This window comes from Kryptolebias marmoratus, linkage group LG23 (genome assembly GCF_001649575.2).
Source record: "Kryptolebias marmoratus isolate JLee-2015 linkage group LG23, ASM164957v2, whole genome shotgun sequence".
In the NCBI taxonomy this organism is placed as follows: Eukaryota; Metazoa; Chordata; class Actinopteri; order Cyprinodontiformes; family Rivulidae; genus Kryptolebias; species Kryptolebias marmoratus.
Genome location: NC_051452.1, coordinates 8,548,852 through 8,565,871, shown reverse-complemented (window position 1 = coordinate 8,565,871; position 17,020 = coordinate 8,548,852). Strand labels below are relative to the sequence as shown.

The window sequence follows — 17,020 nt, the reverse complement described above, 5'->3', positions numbered from 1 at the left end:
CGGGGAGCGAGGGCGGGGGGGGGTCGGCGGCGGAGCCGGCGGTCACCCCGCTCGGGCTGGACTCGGATTTGGGGATGTGGCGGCCGCCGGCTCGGGTGACCGAGTCGGGGAGGGGGAAGGTGCCGATGCCGCTGTCCAGAGTTCGCATCTGACAGCTGGAGCCTGGAGGGACAGGGAGAGGAGGGTGACGCCTGGCAGACGACGACAACAACAACAACAACAAAGGGGCGGGAAAAAAGAAAAGGAAGGGCTTGGATTTACATGCAGCGGAAGGGGTTGTGAGTATACAGGGAATCTGTGGCAGATTAAGATGGAAAGGACAGAAAATGAAGCGTCAGTGAATGATTCGGTGTGATCTGTTTGCCCTCAGAGTCTGTGCTGGGGATGATTCTCAGCTACTACCACACCAGTTTTTACCTTAGTAGCTGTAAAACTGTCTGAGGTATAGTTAATTTTCTGCAGGCTGACGCTGATTAGCTGCGGCGACTTTGTGTTCGTATTTGTCTCCTGATGTTTGGCTTTAGCTCATCAAAGCTGCTTTTCATAAACCTGCTTCCTTTATGTCCTGTTTTGGCCCGTTTTTTGGTTCAGGTCTTAAAAGACTTCCTGTCTGTCTGCAATCCGCTCTCCACCTTTGGGCTGAAGTTATCATGCAGCTAATTAGCGTTAGCAAACCTAATCTAGCTTTTTTTCCTCCTCCCTAAACAGTCGCAAGCTAACGCCAGCACAGTTTATTAATCGAATTCAAGATGGCGGCCACAGCTAACGAACCACGGCAAACACAACTCGTCCGTATTTACAGATCTTGAGGTGAGACTTGTTGCGGCAGCAGCTCACGGTCACGTGAGAGCCGCTGATGTGCGTTTCTTCGCAGCTGAAATAAAAACGAAGTTATTTATTCCATCCTCGGTTCGGCCGGGACCGTCGTCCCGTGGGAAATGCTAAAACGGTGTCTCCGTTTTTGAATTCTTGGGGAAAGAAAGGACAAAGTCAAGATCGATAACTGTTTTCCTTTAGCACAAATATAACTCAGATCTATGCACCCACTGCTGCACTTAAAGATGATAAATTCTCCTTTAGCATCAGTTTTATCTCAAAATTTTTATGTTTTTTTCTATTTTGCACCTTATGAGGTGACATTCTCAACCATACGTGCTTTACTGAATGAGACACGGAGACACAAACAGGATATAAACATTAAAAAAGGAGGGTTTTCTCTTCAACTCAGGGGGAAAATGGGTGATGGACATAGCTTTGCAGAAAGGAGTTTCTCCTTTGGGTTTTACAGTTCGTAAAGGAGTTAAAATCATGAAAAATCGGTATAATCTTGTCTGTATGCATGAGTGAACCTGTGAAAATGAGCCGTTTGGACACATATGTGCTGCGAAACACACGTGGACGCTGGAAAAGGAGAGAACAAACTGAAAGAAGAAAGAAAAAAGGCGAAACAAACCATCGATTACGCTGCCGGGTAATTGAATGCCAAGCCTGGCAGTTCAAAATGCCCTCTATATCCAAACTATAACAAGGTCCACGGTAATTCCACCCAGCGGCAAAAACAACTGGACGTAATCTAGTTTTTCAGGAGCTCCCTATCGCTTCTGTACACAACCTGCAGGGTTAGAGAAAGGAGGAGGAGGAGGAGGGGGGGCCGCTTCCCTGCGTGAGACGGGCTTTCTGCGGCGAAAGAGTAATCGCGGAGACAACAATCGGATGAAAAGGCAACAGCAGGTTGACGCTAATTCCAGAGTCACGGCTCCGTAATGGCCGCGAGTTTCCAGAGACAATAGAGAGCCGGCAAAGGAGCCTCTGCTGCTCGAGGCCATCTGAGAAATCCAAATATTGCAGAGCTATAAAGTCAATTTTGAACACAGGCAGCAGAGGCGAAACTCCTGGCATTGATCAACAACGGTATCAAACCTGCGCAGACGTATTAGCTCCATTTCGGGCTCAGAGTCAGTCAAAATGTCCTTTATTGTCCCTTTATGGGGGAGAAAAAAGAAAAAAAAACAGCCTCGAGGGAAGTTCTCTGAGACGAGAAATGGACGGCGCGGAGCGAACTTCCAAGCCCACATCCATAACCTGAGCGTGGATCCTGCCCGCGCCGAGGACCGGAGGCGTGGAGGAAAAGTTGAATTCCAAACTTCGTGGAAGCGCGGCGTCAGCAGAAAACTGTCAACCTGCTCGGTTTACGGCGCCGTGGATCTAACTCGCGTCGCTTTCTCAGGCTGCGTGAAAACGGGCTACGTGGGAAGATAGATCTTCAATTAGACAGTCCCTCCAGGATTTCGCGGGCATTTTTTGTGATTGTTGCGGGCTATAATGCCTGATTTCGAGGAGCATTTTCCTAAAAGTTGCGATTTTGTTTTTACTAAAATCTATAAACAACCATAACTTTTAATATATAAACCAAAAATAATTACCAACAAACATTGACATTATAAAAAAAGGTGCTTTATTTGAGAACTTTGATAGCTTCTAAACTGACATTCATGACCATTTCTGGATTGTCCCTCGTCTGCAGCTCTCCTCACGTGTTTTGCAGACACAAAGTGTTTGTCGATGCGTTTATGTTCCATGATTACACTGCAGGACGTGCAAAACAGCTGCAGCTGGGGAGGAAACTGGTTTGCTGAAATCTTTGTGGGCAAATGTGAAGCATTAGCGCACATTTTGGCTTCGGTCGCTGCTCCTGCACGCTCCCGGCATTCTGATGTTAACAGGAAGTGATGTCACGTGTCTTCTTCCTGAGTTATCTGGGGTTATTTTGTATTCCACGCTACACAAACCCATAAAGAAGAGACCAGACCGCAGAAACGGTGGCGAATCACTTCAGAAACAATAAATATTGGGTTAAAGTTTCGGTGTTTTGGGCAAAGTTGCAAAAAGTTGCTATTTTGTGGGGTTTGCTTGATTATATTAGCTGCGATCGCAATATCGCAAAATCCTGGAGGGTCTGATTAGAGGCCCGGCCGGTCAACGCTCAGCCTAACGAACGTTTCTTTCGCCTCATTTTCATCGCCGAGGGAACACGTTTCAGCTGGGAGGGCTCTGGGTGAATCTGTATGACCCTAAACACCAAATGAACCCTAGAATAACATTTATAAAATTGGAATCGCCGCTTTGAGACAATCACGCCCATCAGTGAAACGTGTTGATGTTTTAAAACAAGCGAAAGCCGCTGGGTTAGAAAAGGAACGAATGAGAAGAAATAAAAACAAAACCTGATGAAAGAGAGCAGCTTTTACCGATCATGTGGTCTTGACACGTGGAGTCCGGGACGTGTCCCTCCTCGTTTTCACCTTTAAGACCGATCTTCTGAGTCATCAGGAGGGTCTGAAACGGGAACAGTGTGAACGTTACATCCGTTTAAAAAGCTTTCTTGGATGAATATTCATGTTAAGTTTAGCTGAGGGAGCGCTACGGCAATTATACTTTCAGCTGTTGCTCTAATTAGACTATTTAGAAGTTGTGGGTCATAAAAAGTGGCTCTTTTGTTACATTTCTGTGGGGAGAAGACAGAACGCTCGGAGGATGGTATTAAATGGCCTTTTTGTCGAATAAAGTGCCTGCGATAAAAGGGCTCCTCTGTGTTATCAACCCCCCCCCCCCATCATCCGGATTAAGTTTCCTACATTATGCTCTCAGCCCGTCGCTCTCCTCCTTGCTTCAGACGCGCCTTCATTACCGCCGTCTCGCTCTTTTTCGAGGCTCTCAGCCCTTCCATCGTTTTTTTTTTGGATTCTCACTAACAGATGATAAAGCATAAGGTCAAAGCTTTAGCATTTCTGCTTACAAAGGCCGACCAAAGAGCTGAAAGAAGCTAAATTATCACCCGCCACAAAGCAGAAAAGGCGATAATGGGAATCGTCAGATCTTTCGGAGTCAACCTAATTCAAGATGGCCACCACAGCTAGTGGACCTAGTGGCTTTAACTTATAATTACAAGGAAATACATGCTTGATCCTATGAGATTGACCCCCCAACGTTATTTAATGGCTACAACTTCATCTGTTTTGGTCAGAAAATGATCTCAGATTAAAGCTGGCATGGAGGGCGGCGGGCGATATGCATTCCTCCACACATTTATATTAATATTGATATTTCTGTGGCTCGAAAAGCTCGTGGAAACAACATCAGCCTGGGTTGGTGTTATAAAGAAAGAGAAAAAAAAATAAAATGAAATAAACAGGATTTTACTGAAGGCTGAGTCAGAACACAATCAATAGCGAGCCTTCCGGGGACGTGATGATGAAGAGGCGGAACAAAAGTGTGGAAGCCGGCGGCGTGGTTCACTCACGGCGGCGTCCGGACAGATGTGCACGTCGCCCCTCAGCTCGCCGTGCTTCCTGGGCGCGGAGGGGGCGGCCGGCGCCGCGGCCACCGAGCCCACCTTCCCCCCCGTCCTGCAAAGAGAAAGCGAATTTGTGTTTGCTTTCGCTGGCGAAACGCGGCGCAAACGGGAGAAGAAAAAAAAAACAAAAAAACCCCCGTCAGCCGGGATTTGAAGCAGGAAAATCAATGAAGCGGGAAGTGAGACGTGTGGAGCTTTTCTTAGCTTAAACGTACTCCACTCTGATTCCGCCGACTGCTGGTTCGAGAGCTGTTTACGCTCACTGGAGCAGAGCCAAACCGACAGCCGATGTTCAAGTGTAATTTAGTGACGGCTCATGTTTAATTTAAGAGATTTGTTTTAAGGTGTCAATTCTCCGAGAAGCGACAGGAAGTAATCAGCACAGCATCCTATTAATTAAAGATAATATATGCTTCGTTTTCTCAATGACAAAGAAGCTGCTTCACCCACCTGCCAAGGAGGTCCTTGACGAACTGGTCTTTGCCGATGAACGCCGTCGTGCACTGGATCTGACTGGCGAGCTGACCCATCTGGTTGTTGCAGTGGTCCATGATGGAGCTCAGCTTGTTGTTCATCTCGGACAGATTGGGCCCATCCTGACTCTCCTTCTTCTTCTCCTTCTTCTTGTCGGGCTTCGTCTGTTTGCCGCCGAGCACCGAGCCGATCTTCAGCTCTTTCCGCTCCTCTTTCCCTTTGGGGGAGTCCGTCTTTTTGCCGCTCAGAGCCGGGAGTTTGCTCCTGCGAAGGCCGAACCAGTTGGCCAGGGAGGGCCCCGTCTTCTGCTTGGCCTCGCTGGCAGCCACCTTCTCTTGCTCCTGACATTTCTGCAAATTCTCCTCGATCCCCATCATGACTTTCTCCTCTATGGTGCACGTCGGGCTGGTTTTCTTCTCGTCCGCGTCTGCGGGTTTGTTGGGCGGCTCTGTCTTGGTTTTGACTTGCTCCTTAGGGCTGGTCGCGACGCCTTCAGTCTCTTTCGAAGGGTTTTCCCAGTTATAAACAGAAGAGGATGGAGGTTGAAACTGCGGATGAGAGGCTACTTTTGATGGTTTTCGGATGTTGTTGAAACTATTCCTTTCACTTAAGGGTAAACTCCTCACCTCTTTATGAGAGGGTGAGGTGGCTCCCTCCCCTTTCAGTCCACCTTGTGATCCGTCTCCTGTACAGCCTGATTTAGGGGTTTTCTCCGGGAGGACGTTGTGACTGTTTGACCCCGTCATTCCTCCGTAGTGACTCAGCCTAGTCCTGGGGGAATGGATCGGGCTCTCGGCTGCCCCGACGGCGGGTACCTCTAACGAACTTTGCCTCGTCAGAGAATTCCCCCTTTCGCTCGAGTTGGTGATGATCTGCGTTCGGACTTTCCCAGGCCCTTCCAGCACACCGACACCGGGCTTCTCGATGTAGTTGGTGCTGAAGCTCTGGCTTCGAGCTTTGGCGCCGTTCATCCCCAAAGCCGGCTTTAGATGGGTTTTCGTATTGACAGATATGGATCTGCCGAAAAGTTGACTGCTCCTTTTCCCCTTTTCGCAAACATCCCCCTCCTGTGACAATACGGCGGCGTGTACATCCTCTTCCTGCAGGCGACACTGGACCTCACCTGTCCCCTCTGCAGCAGACATCTTGGGTGGTAAATCAATACCGTACGCTGCTTGCAAGCTGTCACACTGGGTCGAAGCATTTGAAGTCACAGTCTCCTTGGAGACAGAGTTGATATGATCTTTCTCTTGTTTGCCTGGTACAGTGGGACTACTTTTATTAGTGGGAGGGGATTTCAAAAAGGCTTTAAATCCCATCGGGATTCGAGTCTTTGAGGCTTTTTCTGCTTGGTTAGGCGACATAACAGCCGAGCTGGGAGGGCTGACAATAGCTTTGCCATTCTGCGGCTCTGTCTGACACTGAGGAGAGTCTTGAAGGGCTATAGGTAAACTAATAGAGGTATTTTGCACATTTTCATGCGTAGATCCTTTCTTATTTGCAAATGAAGTCTGAAGCAAAGACCCTCTGAGGGCACCGTAGGGAGGCGGGACATTCTTTAAGCTTCGAGGTGCATTTTCAGGTTCTTGAGCACACCCTGAGTTTGCAGAAGGGAGGTAGTCTTTCGTTCGTTTCGAGGTGCCTTTAGGAGGTGTCTGAGTCACAACAAGGGACTTTTGAAGGTGCTGACTGGTTTTCTCCACCAGCTTCTGAGGTGCGAGTGCAGTTCCGTAGCCTGCGTCCAGGTCTGAACAGTCCTTATCCTTGATGGGTAAAGTGGCTTGCATATTTGGTGCGAGGGAAGTGTGGTAACTCGGGGGAGGGCCCCTCCCGGTGGTCGGCGTCGACGGTTGGGCCGCCCCCGTTTTATGTGCTTGAGGCGAACCTTCGTAATTTGGTCTGATCAGTAAGGAGGTGGTGCGGCCCGGGGGAGGGGGAGGAGAGGGAGACCTGAGTTTGTTTTTGCCGGTTTCACAGTGTTTGTCTCGGGTTGGTTGTTCACTAGCGTCTGCATACTCCAGGTGCCTCCTTGGAAGCTGGGGGGAACCGGAAGAGGGACCTTTGCTCCACTCAACCCTGTTGGGGAGCTTGGAGTTCATCGCCTTTGGGCTCTGTGAACAAAGTCCCTGCGTCTTAATAAATCTGGACATTTTTACTGTCGGAGAAGAGGGCGATTTCTCCTCAACTGAGGGTCCTGAGTTTCCGCCATTACTTGGCTCAGTTGCTTTCGACGGTCTCAACGGCGATGCTGATGGTTTGTTCCGACCGGGGATCTTTGAACCACTGGACTTGGCGTCGCTCATCGCAGGGATGGAGTGGACTTTATTCGCCCGGCTGCTCGGCGGTTTGATTAGTTTCCTCTGAGGAGTCACCTCCATCGACAGCCTCTCTGCGCTTCCCTCCCTGCCATTCCTCGCTTTGCCAGTCTCACATTCCGAGGGCTTTTCCGGAGATTCCAGAACAGTATAGTTTCTTGCATTTGCAGATTTCTGCCTTGTTGGCCTCTCTTGGGGTACTAGCTCTGCATAATTAGGAACTACTTTGCTGCTTTGCACATCATGTGTGCCTGCTACAAGCTTCTGGGGGCAAAGCTCAATAGGCTCTCCTTCTGCATCAAATATTGCTAATATGCTCTCCTCGGACTGGGTGCACTTGCTTACTTTTGGCTCCTTCAACAGGATGAAAGGCGTGGGCCGCCCATCGGCAGACTGGGTGCGTCCCTGATCTTGCCGTAAGTATTTTTGCTTGAGGAGCTTGGCAGCGTCCCTGGACAGCCTCCTGAAGTCCCTCTCGGCTTGCTCTGGCGGCTGAGCCGCCCGGACGTCGCCGCACTCGGAGTTGGGTTCCGACACGTCGATGTCAGAGAGGCGTTTCGGTCCCTCTGGGTCCGACGGGCGGAAGTGCAGCTTGGATGGTTTACTAAAAGCGGATTTCTGTCCCCCTTCGGGCAGAAAACTGTTAATGAAGCTCAGGAGCTTCTCTGGACGCTCTTTAGAGTCAGAGAAACCGGGCTTCTCCGCCACGAGACCGGAGGCGCCGTCCCCTCCAGCCCCACTGTCCTGCGTCCCCTCCCAGCTACACAAACTGTCTGAGATGCTGTGGGACAGCCTCTTACAGTGAAACCAACAGTCCTTAGTGGGGATGTTATCTCTGCAGCTGGACTGTGCCAACTCATCGTCAGCATCATCGGAATCATAAAAGAACTGCTTGCAACGAGCAGCCGAAGTTCTGCCAACATGGGTCGGCTTAGAAACCCCTTTACTGCCACTCTTGATACCCAGAGAGTAGATGCCCTCGTTCGAGTTCATGCAGTCTTTGTAGCCCGATCTGGAGACCTTAGATGAGGCGGAGGAGCTCCTGTGTTTCCTCCTCTGGAGCTTCCTCAGTCCTTCCAGGATGTGGCTCTCTTTGCACCTGGTGGGCGGCTGCTCCTCTGGAGGTGCGCAGATGTTACTGGGAGCGGACGAACCCAAACTCAGCCTCTTCTCCCAGGTCAGAGACGACTTTGGGGCAAAGACGACAAAGGTTAAAGGAGGAACAGTATACCTTTTAAAGTCATATTTTGTGAGAAAAACTCATTTTAATTCAGCTTTTTTCATTATTGGATCTCAAAAGCACCATTTGGAGTCACGGTCATCAAACAGAACGCCGAAAGATAAGGGATTAATTAGGGCCTCAGAAGAACAGGAAACATGACGAGTTGCCATTTGTGACTGTTTTTGCAGAACCGATGTTTTTCAGAGTGAAAGGCTTTACCATTTTCCCACAGGAGCGTCCATCATTCCAGGTGTACGAGCCGCTGGAGAACTCGCTGCATGCGCTCGACAGGGACAGCTCACTGCTGCTGCAGCTGCTGCGTGGGTAGACGGGCGCCGGCGCCGTCAGATTCAGCTGGCTCAGACACTTTGACGCAGGGAGACTCGCCTTTCCGTTAGACTGAACCTCCTTTAAGGATAAGAGAAGAGACTTTACTGGTTGATGCAGTAACTGAATAATTCGTCTGTTTTTGCATTGAAACTCCAAGTTGTATTTCTTTTTGTCATCGATTTGCGTACTAGTCAAAGATGATCGATTAGCACTCACCATATGTGTTGGGGTTGAGTCTCAGCTACCACCACACCAAATCTTAGCTCAACATCTGTATAACTGTGTGACTGAGTTATAGCTGTTTGTGTTTTTTATGGTCAATTAGCTGCGGCGGCCACCTTAAATGAGGCTGACGCCAAAAGTTAATCAGTTGTAGATGCAAATTTAGTCATTACTAACTGAGACTTTAACGGTTCATGAGATATTTTGCTAACGGACATACAAACACAGCTACATGAATGAACGATAAAATAAAGGTGAGCAATAGCAAACTTTAGGGAGGGAAAAAATGAGTCAGGATAAAGTTACAAAAATAGATTTCTACTGAATTTGGCGAGCTAACGGCTAATCCAAGAGGGGCCAAAACCAAAGTGTCCAAAACCCTGTTTTATAAATCTTTATGTTGCCATTGGTTTTGTATTTTTTCAGTCTTTCCAGCAGAAATATAAACTGGAACTGCTGCAGCTCTCAGTGCTGTAAATAATCAGTCCGATGAAGACAAATGCCCTGAAATGTATGAGGTAGACGTTCATTTAATCCATTTTTGTTTTGGTCGTGCTGCGATTTGCCGTTAGCTCGTTAGTCCTGTCAGACTTAAACCCCGTTTCTCCAAAATAAGCCCAATTATTAATAAATAATCTAAAATAAAATGGATAATTTATTCTTTAATCATTAGACTTCTACATCACTTTCAGTTTTCTAGGACAGGTCAAAGTAGGACATAGGTCAAGTGTCCTACTTTGACCTGTGTCGTAGACATTTAACCCATCGAGCACACAGGTCAAGATTGGACATGGGTCAAGTCTAGGACACGGGTCAATTGTAGGACACAGCTCAAATGGATGAGACAGATCGAAGTAGGACACAAGTCAAGTCTAGGACATGGGTCAACTGTAGGACACTGGTCTACTGTAGGACATTGGTCAAATCTGTGACACAGGTCAAGTGTAGGACACTGGCAAAATCTAAGACATGGGCCAACTGTAGGACACAGGTCAAATCTGGGACACAGGTCAACTGTAGGACACAGGTCAAATCTGGGACACAGGTCAACTGTAGGACACAGGTCAAATCTGGGACACAGGTCAACTGTAGGACACAGGTCAAAGTAGGACACTGGCAAAATCTAGGACATGGGTCAACTGTAGGACACAGGTCAAAGTAAGACAAGTCAAATCGAGGACATGGGTCAACTGTAGGACACAGCTTAGGTGTTGTTTAATAAAAGAGCTAAATTGTTCTTTATTCAGTAAACGTCTACGTCACTTTCAGGTTTGCATTAAACACTTATTCACAGAATCCTGTGGTTATTAACAAGCACAAATAGGAGCTGCAGCAGCAGCTAGCTGTAGCCCTTCTGGTGCAGCCTGGGGCACTTCCTGCAGGACTGTTATAATATTTCAGCTGGAATACCCATGTCACGTGAAACGAACAACAATTTAAAGGTTTATAAAATAACATTCAGCTAATTCTGGCGTCATTGGAGGCGTTTCAAGATGGCGGCCGTCCACTTCGGCCTGAGCCCCGCTGGGATCAGCCGAAATAAACTCATTCTTCAAACCGAGGCTGTCATGTGCTGTCAGGACGACAAATGTTTATCAAATTAGACGGAAGGCACAAAACGCCATTTTACTAATCTCAAAAAAAGTGTCACTTATCAACTAACAGCCTCTTTTTAAAAAAAATTTCCTTGACATTTTAGAGGACTGGTTATAATTATTTAATCGCTATCCTTTCTCTGTCCCAACAGCACCCATTAGAGTTTATCAGGTGGCATTCTCCAAGGGGTAAAAGGGTAAAAACTCATCTTGAAGCCTCGATGCATAATACATAAGATGACTAATGTTCCATAGAGTCTAGCGGAGTCATTTTTACTGTCCGAATCGATAGTTTCTGGTAATATGACAGGGATTTATTCCTCTTAGTGCCAAGTGATACCACTGGATTTTATTTTCAGTCTGTATCTTAATATGTCGCAGTGATTTTTAGTTTTTTTTTGTGTTTTTCAGGCGGTACGGACGGGCGCGTCGTTCCTCGTTACGCTTACGTTGGACGGAGAGTCGGCGCTCCTGGAAAGCAGGAAAGCCTTGCTCCTCTCCGGCTCCAGGAGCAGATCAGCCGCAGACAGATCCATGATCCGGGAGTGGAGTTTCTGAAAGTCAAAAGGAAAAAAGGACACGCTACAGTGAATTCTTTTTTTTATTTTTTTGGCTTCGGGGAGCTCAAGAGATTGAAGTAAGCCGTCCGCTGTAAGATCTGAGATACGGCAGATTGGTATGAGGATTTTTTTTATTGATTCTTTGTCCTGTTTTCATCAAACCCAACTTTCTTTGAAGCTAAAACTCTTGGATGAAAGTTTCACTCAAAAATAGGGAATAAAGCAAAAATAAATACTCCATTTTATTTATTTCTACCCATCAGATTTCCTCCACTGGAGCCACACGGAGCTCCGATTCTCTCCCTCAAAGCCATTAATGTCATCAGGCAGAAAAAAAAAGTGAATAGGAAATAATTACATCGGGGGATTGGGGATTCGTTTGATTTTCTTTCTTCTTTTTTAAATTTTATGTGCAAGTCTCTTTCTCTGCTGCCGGTTAACTCTTGCGCACGAGGAGGGGAGCTCGCAAAACTAAATACATTTCCACATATTCATCTCAGGACTTAATTACACCGGATTCCCTGCGCTCAAATTAAGCTGGAAATACGGAGTCGAACACTTGATCTTCGGCTAAACTTCCTGCCAGGAGCCGAACTAAAGCTCACTCGAGGAGCGTTTGCGCTGTAATCCTCTCCTCTGGTGGATTTCTGCCCGTTTTATCACTCGCCGCTGAAAGAGGCGAAGCAATACCCTTCGTGCCCGTGTATCTGAGCGTCTGTTAGCAAAATATCTCACGATCCACTGGAGGGATTTTAATGAAACTTTCAGGAAATATTCACTGGAGACACGTCTTCAACTGATTAACTTTTGGAGTCAATCCGATTAAAGATGGCCGCAGCAGCTAATCGATAATAGCCACCACAAAACTGACTATAACTCAGTCAGTTTTACAGATATTGAGCTAAAACTGGATGTGGTAGTAGCTGAGAGTCATCCACAAAACATACTTTGAGCATTACATCTCAGGATGTCGCTCAGGGTTAAAACTGGCACGAAAGGCGGCCGGCGTTTCCCTTCACGACATGCCAGGCTTCGGTTTTGTTTTGTTTTTCTCCTTTTCAGTTATTTCTGTCAAAGATGAATGCTCATGTGGTGCTGTCGCCAAAGAAAAATATCAATATGAACAGAAAAAAACCCCCAAAACAAAACAAAGCAGCAATTTTTCTTCAAGATCCAACTCCAGTTTTATTTCTTTGGGCAAAATGCTTCACTTCAAATCGACTTTTTGTTTGTTTGTCTGAAATACAAACCTTTGAATACCTAGATCACATGTGACCAAAACACAACAATCTTTTTAGTCTATTTTTTTTATTTTGTGAAAGCTTGTAAAGCTTTTAGAGCTTTTCTGCTCATAGAAATGAAAGAAAAGCCCAAATTGTGCTCTTTTATTGTGCTTTAAAGGGATAATCCATTCAATTTTAAAGTGATGTTCTGTCTCATCAATAGTTGGTACTTTATTAGCGGAGCACGGAGTAAGGAGGAAGAGGGAAAAGTCTTCCTCCAGGCTAGGCTAACGGCTATGTTAATGAGTGCCATTTTCTTTTGTTTTTCGGGCTATAACCAGAGAAATTATTTTATTAAAAAAACACAAGATTTGGCTAGCCGTTAGCCTAGCCTGGACAAAAACCTTCGCCTCTTTTTTCCATACTCTGTGCTCTATGACTGATAAGTACAGAGTATAAAGAAAAAGGCGAAAGTCTTCATCCAGGTTAGGCTAATAGCTAGCCTGCTAGCTAGCTGTGTTTGTTGTTATTGTTGTTTTTCAGGTTTATAAAACATCTTTCTACCAGTGTGAACAAATGCTACATTAGCTAATAATAAACATCCACACTTCTGCAACAGTTTGGCTAAAAGCTAGCCAAACTGGAGCTCATTTGGCTAACCGTTAGCCTAGCTTGGACAAAAACCCTCACCTCTTTCTCCATACTCTGTGCTCTATGACTGATAAGGTAGAGAGTATAAAGAAATAGGTAAAAAGTCTTCATCCAGGCTAGGCTAATGGCTAGCATGCTAGCTAGCTTTGTTTTTCATTCTCTCAAAAACAACATACCAGTATGAAAAAATGCTACATTAGCTAATAACAAACATTCACACATTTGCAACGGTTTGGCTAAAGGCTAGCCTAACTGACACTCGTTTGGCTATCTATTAGCTTAGCCCGGATGAAGACTTTTGCCTGTTTTTCCACACTCTGTGCTCCATGACTGTTGTCACAGCCGATAGGTAACTATTAGACTGATTAAAGCGTTTCAGATTATTGGATTGTACACAACAGGTTTCCTCTCCAAGGTTCGAGGCAGAGAAGTAATACTGAAAGCTTTTGAGCCTCCCTGCTGACGTGTTGCAGGAGGCCATGATCTTATCATTGGGTGCTCGATTTCACCTCCTCAGCATCCTCATCAAGGATTCAGTCAATAGTGACACGGGGTCACCGGGGGGGAGACAGTCGAAGGAAATGGTAGATGACAAGGCCAGCTTTTCCAGGTTCAAGGCCGCTCTCAAAGTCAAAGATGCTAATCGGGAAGTTCTCGTTCAAAACGATCGCGCAAAAAAACGATGGTCTTTTAACGTCGGGGATGGCTCGTTTTTAGCTCGACGCCTTTTCCGTGGGACTCACAGAAGAAGACAAAAGGGCTCCCCGCTCTTTTGTTTTGCTTTTGCTTTTGACAGCGGTTATATTTCAAGATAACGAGCAGCAGCAGCAGGAGGCAGCTCCCAAAACAAATCCCTCAGTATCGGCAGCCCCTGTCAAAAACCTCAGAGGTGGACGCCGCTCGCCGCCGCGGCTGAACGGAGAGAGAAAGGGCCTGCATCGGCCGATCGCGTTCAAGTCCCATTTCATGCAGCCATATTGGTTTTATTCGTATAATTGGTTCATGTTCCCAATGACCATCTTGTTTCTTCTTTTTTTCCCCTCGATGATTTGGTTAACATCTACAACTTATCACAGCTAATCAACAAAAATAATGGCTCTAACTCAGCCGGCTGTGCAGATATTGAGCTAAAACCAGGTGCGGTGGTAGCTGAGAGTCATCCTCACGTAGTCCGAGCGCATCTCGCCACATCTGACCACGGTAAATTAAATTGTGCATGAAGATATTTCTAAGGTTTCACCAAAACGCCTCATTTCTCAGCAGCTTAAACGGCACGAACGGCGGTGAAATCCAAGGCTTTTAGTTCCAGATTAGTGAGCTTTAAAAAGAAAAAAAGAGACTTATTTGACACCTGCCCGTCATATTTAATGATCGGGACGACTGACGTTTCCACGCGCTGAAAGAAAACGTCTAATTTAACACTCAAACCTTTATGAAGGGAAATAAATTACACTATGGAGGAAGCAGCCCGGCAGGAAGGCAGGGAAGGTGCGCATCTGGTGTAGTTCCCGTCAAAAGAATTATGGTTCTTTATCAGAGGAACCGGAGAGGCCCGCGGGGGGAAACCGGGGACCGTTTAATTACTGATAAGCGAACGGTCCAGAGCTGGATGGGGAAACTGAACGCTCATATGGTTGATTAAGTCTCCCTCTGCTCAAGGCTCCAGAGGAAAGGAAAGGGAAAGAAGAAGAAAAGATTCACGGGGGTTATTTTTATGTTTTTGTTTGACATTATGCTCCGTTTTTACTGAGCTGGAACTCAAATTAATAAGGAGAAATACCCAAAAGATGTCACTGCTGATAATTCGCTGCAGCACAGGAACGCTAAGAACTCAAGGAAATACGAATCGTGATTAAAGCTAACGTGGTTTTTAAGTAATAACTTTTTCTGTGTTTACTTTATTTGACAAAAAACAGAGATACAAATCGATGCGGCTTAAGAAAATGGAAAATTACAGCCGTCAATAAACATTTCCATATTTACACGTCTAAAGCTTAACCATAATTTATATTAATTTTATCCATTTTTGTGCCCCTTAACAGAAAAGGCTTCTTTTTTTTCAGCTTTCCTGTCTAATTTCTTTGTGTAAATATGGAAATGATGTTTGTTAACCCAACCTCCGGACATGAAGAGTCATGTTCCCCTCAAATCCACCAGAAAGCTACATTTTTTTAAAAATACCTTTAAGACAAAATGCTCAGAAAACGCTTACCTTTGATAAAAAATATACCTAAAGTCAGAGTAAATAAACGGTTTTTGTTTTTATTTTTAAAATCCAATAAGTCACAGATACATATCCAACAAACTGCCCTGATGTTTATATTCACTTTAACTTTATGCTTTATTTTAAAGCTGGATACTTAATTAATATAATGTCTGCATATTTCAGTGTTTTAACTTTCAACTATAAAACGTTTTATTTTTCTCCTTTTTTACACGATTGTAGTCTTTTCTTCTTGACTCATGTCAAATGTTAAAATGCATTTTGTAGTTTTAGTTTTATGACGTCACCATTACTGCCCCGGACGAGCCCCCGTTTCGGCCAACGCTTGTTTCGTTTCGTGAACAGAAACGGCTGCTTTGACTGCTGTCAAGATGGCCGCCACAGCTGGCTAGACGCCTGTCGTGTGCGTTGATGACGGCGCCTCTCGGCTACTACGGCGGCCATCTTGAATGAGACGGGCTCTGAAAGTGGTTCGTCCGAGGATTCGGTGTCATTCAGTGGTTCTTAGATATTTTGCTAACATTGCAGACAGATATTCTCCGTCCTGACTTTATTTTGTTTGATTTTTATTCTATTTTTTTTAATTACAAACAGCTGAGGAGAGGATGGATCATCAGTAGGATGTTCTCGTCCTTTGTCATGAGGATAAAAATACTTTTTTTTTTTTTAAACAGCTCTCTCCCACGTAAGAACTTATTATAAAAGCTCTGAAGCCGTCATCAAATCATGATTAATTCTTACACAAAAAAGACGAGGCTATTAATAATAACAAGCAGGTGGGCCACCGAACCGCCTCTCTTCATCCGCTCACAGGAACTCGTTTCTTTAGACTTCAGCTGTTTGTTGCTGCTTTTCAGCTGAATCGCGCCGGGAGTCATTCCAGGCGTATCTCATCGAACTCATAACACATTAAAACAAGCTGCAGCAGAAAGGAGGGGGCAACAAGCAAACAGAAACACAAACGAGAACATTTAAAATATGGAGACGTTGTGACAGGATGAAATAATGGGAACTGAAGTGTTCAAATATTAAATATTTACTTCGAAAACCCACAGATTAGTTCAACTAGGGCACTAAAAAGGTGAGAGAAATTAAATTTCTCTCTAAAAGCTCAGTTCTGTCCTGATTTAGGTGAAGAAAAAAAACGACTTAATGTTCAAAAATAACACTTCACCGTTTTACCGAATGTCTGCCTTTCCCAGGCTCACCCTGAGTGCTTCACCTTCGCCTCTCAGCGCCCGTACTTCTCTGCTGGCACATCTTTCTCCTTCTCCACTTTCACTCCACCTGTCGTCCTGCTCTTATCTAACCCTTCCTATTTTCATCCTGATCTCTGCCCGTCTCCTGTCTGCTCGGACTGGCAGCTCCTCTTCCTCCTCTTCTCCCTTTGGCATCTTTTTATTTTCAGAAAAAAAAAAAAAAAAAAAAAACGGAACGTTGGCAGTTTGCACAATTATTTGAAATCCTCCTGTTCAAGCTGACTTTATGGCCTTTCAATCCACTGTGCAGCTCTGCTTTTGTTACCAGGAAGAGAAACTTTTACTCTCCAGTAGACTCCCGTTTGGCCCAGATCCTAATGAATGCAGAACAGATAAGTTTGGAAACTTCGAGCGAAGCTTTCCTTTTAAAGAACCGATTCAATCATTTGCAGCACGAGGACACAACGTGAAGAAGACGGCCCCTGAATCTGAAAAATGAAGCCAATGTGGAAGTGCTGTTTCTTTTTTTTAAAACACCGGCCAACAGGGGGCGAGAGAAAGAACGGGCAAACGTTTATCTTGTAATCTGAAGGAACCTCTTTAAGCGAAAGAGTAAAATAAACATCGAAAATGGGGAGGGGGGGGGGGGGG

At 45.6% G+C, this 17,020-nt stretch overlaps 1 protein-coding gene across 9 annotated transcripts in view; it reads right to left on the bottom strand.

Moving 5' to 3' along the window:
• LOC108242201 (nck-associated protein 5) overlaps nt 1-17,020 on the bottom strand; it is a 147,056-nt gene that overhangs the window by 13,249 nt on the left and 116,787 nt on the right. For 8 of the 9 annotated variants that reach the window (XM_025008214.2, XM_017426907.3, XM_037973897.1 and 5 more), the window contains 5 exons: nt 10,962-11,066; nt 8,585-8,773; nt 4,805-8,331; nt 4,301-4,406; nt 3,249-3,336 (listed from right to left, as the gene is read on the bottom strand). In XM_025008214.2, the coding sequence (XP_024863982.2) occupies nt 3,249-3,336; nt 4,301-4,406; nt 4,805-8,331; nt 8,585-8,773; nt 10,962-11,066 (4,015 nt within the window). Of the gene's footprint in view, nt 1-162; nt 296-3,248; nt 3,337-4,300; nt 4,407-4,804; nt 8,332-8,584; nt 8,774-10,961; nt 11,067-17,020 lie in introns of those variants that run through there. The other variant, XM_037973898.1, reaches the window with a different exon arrangement.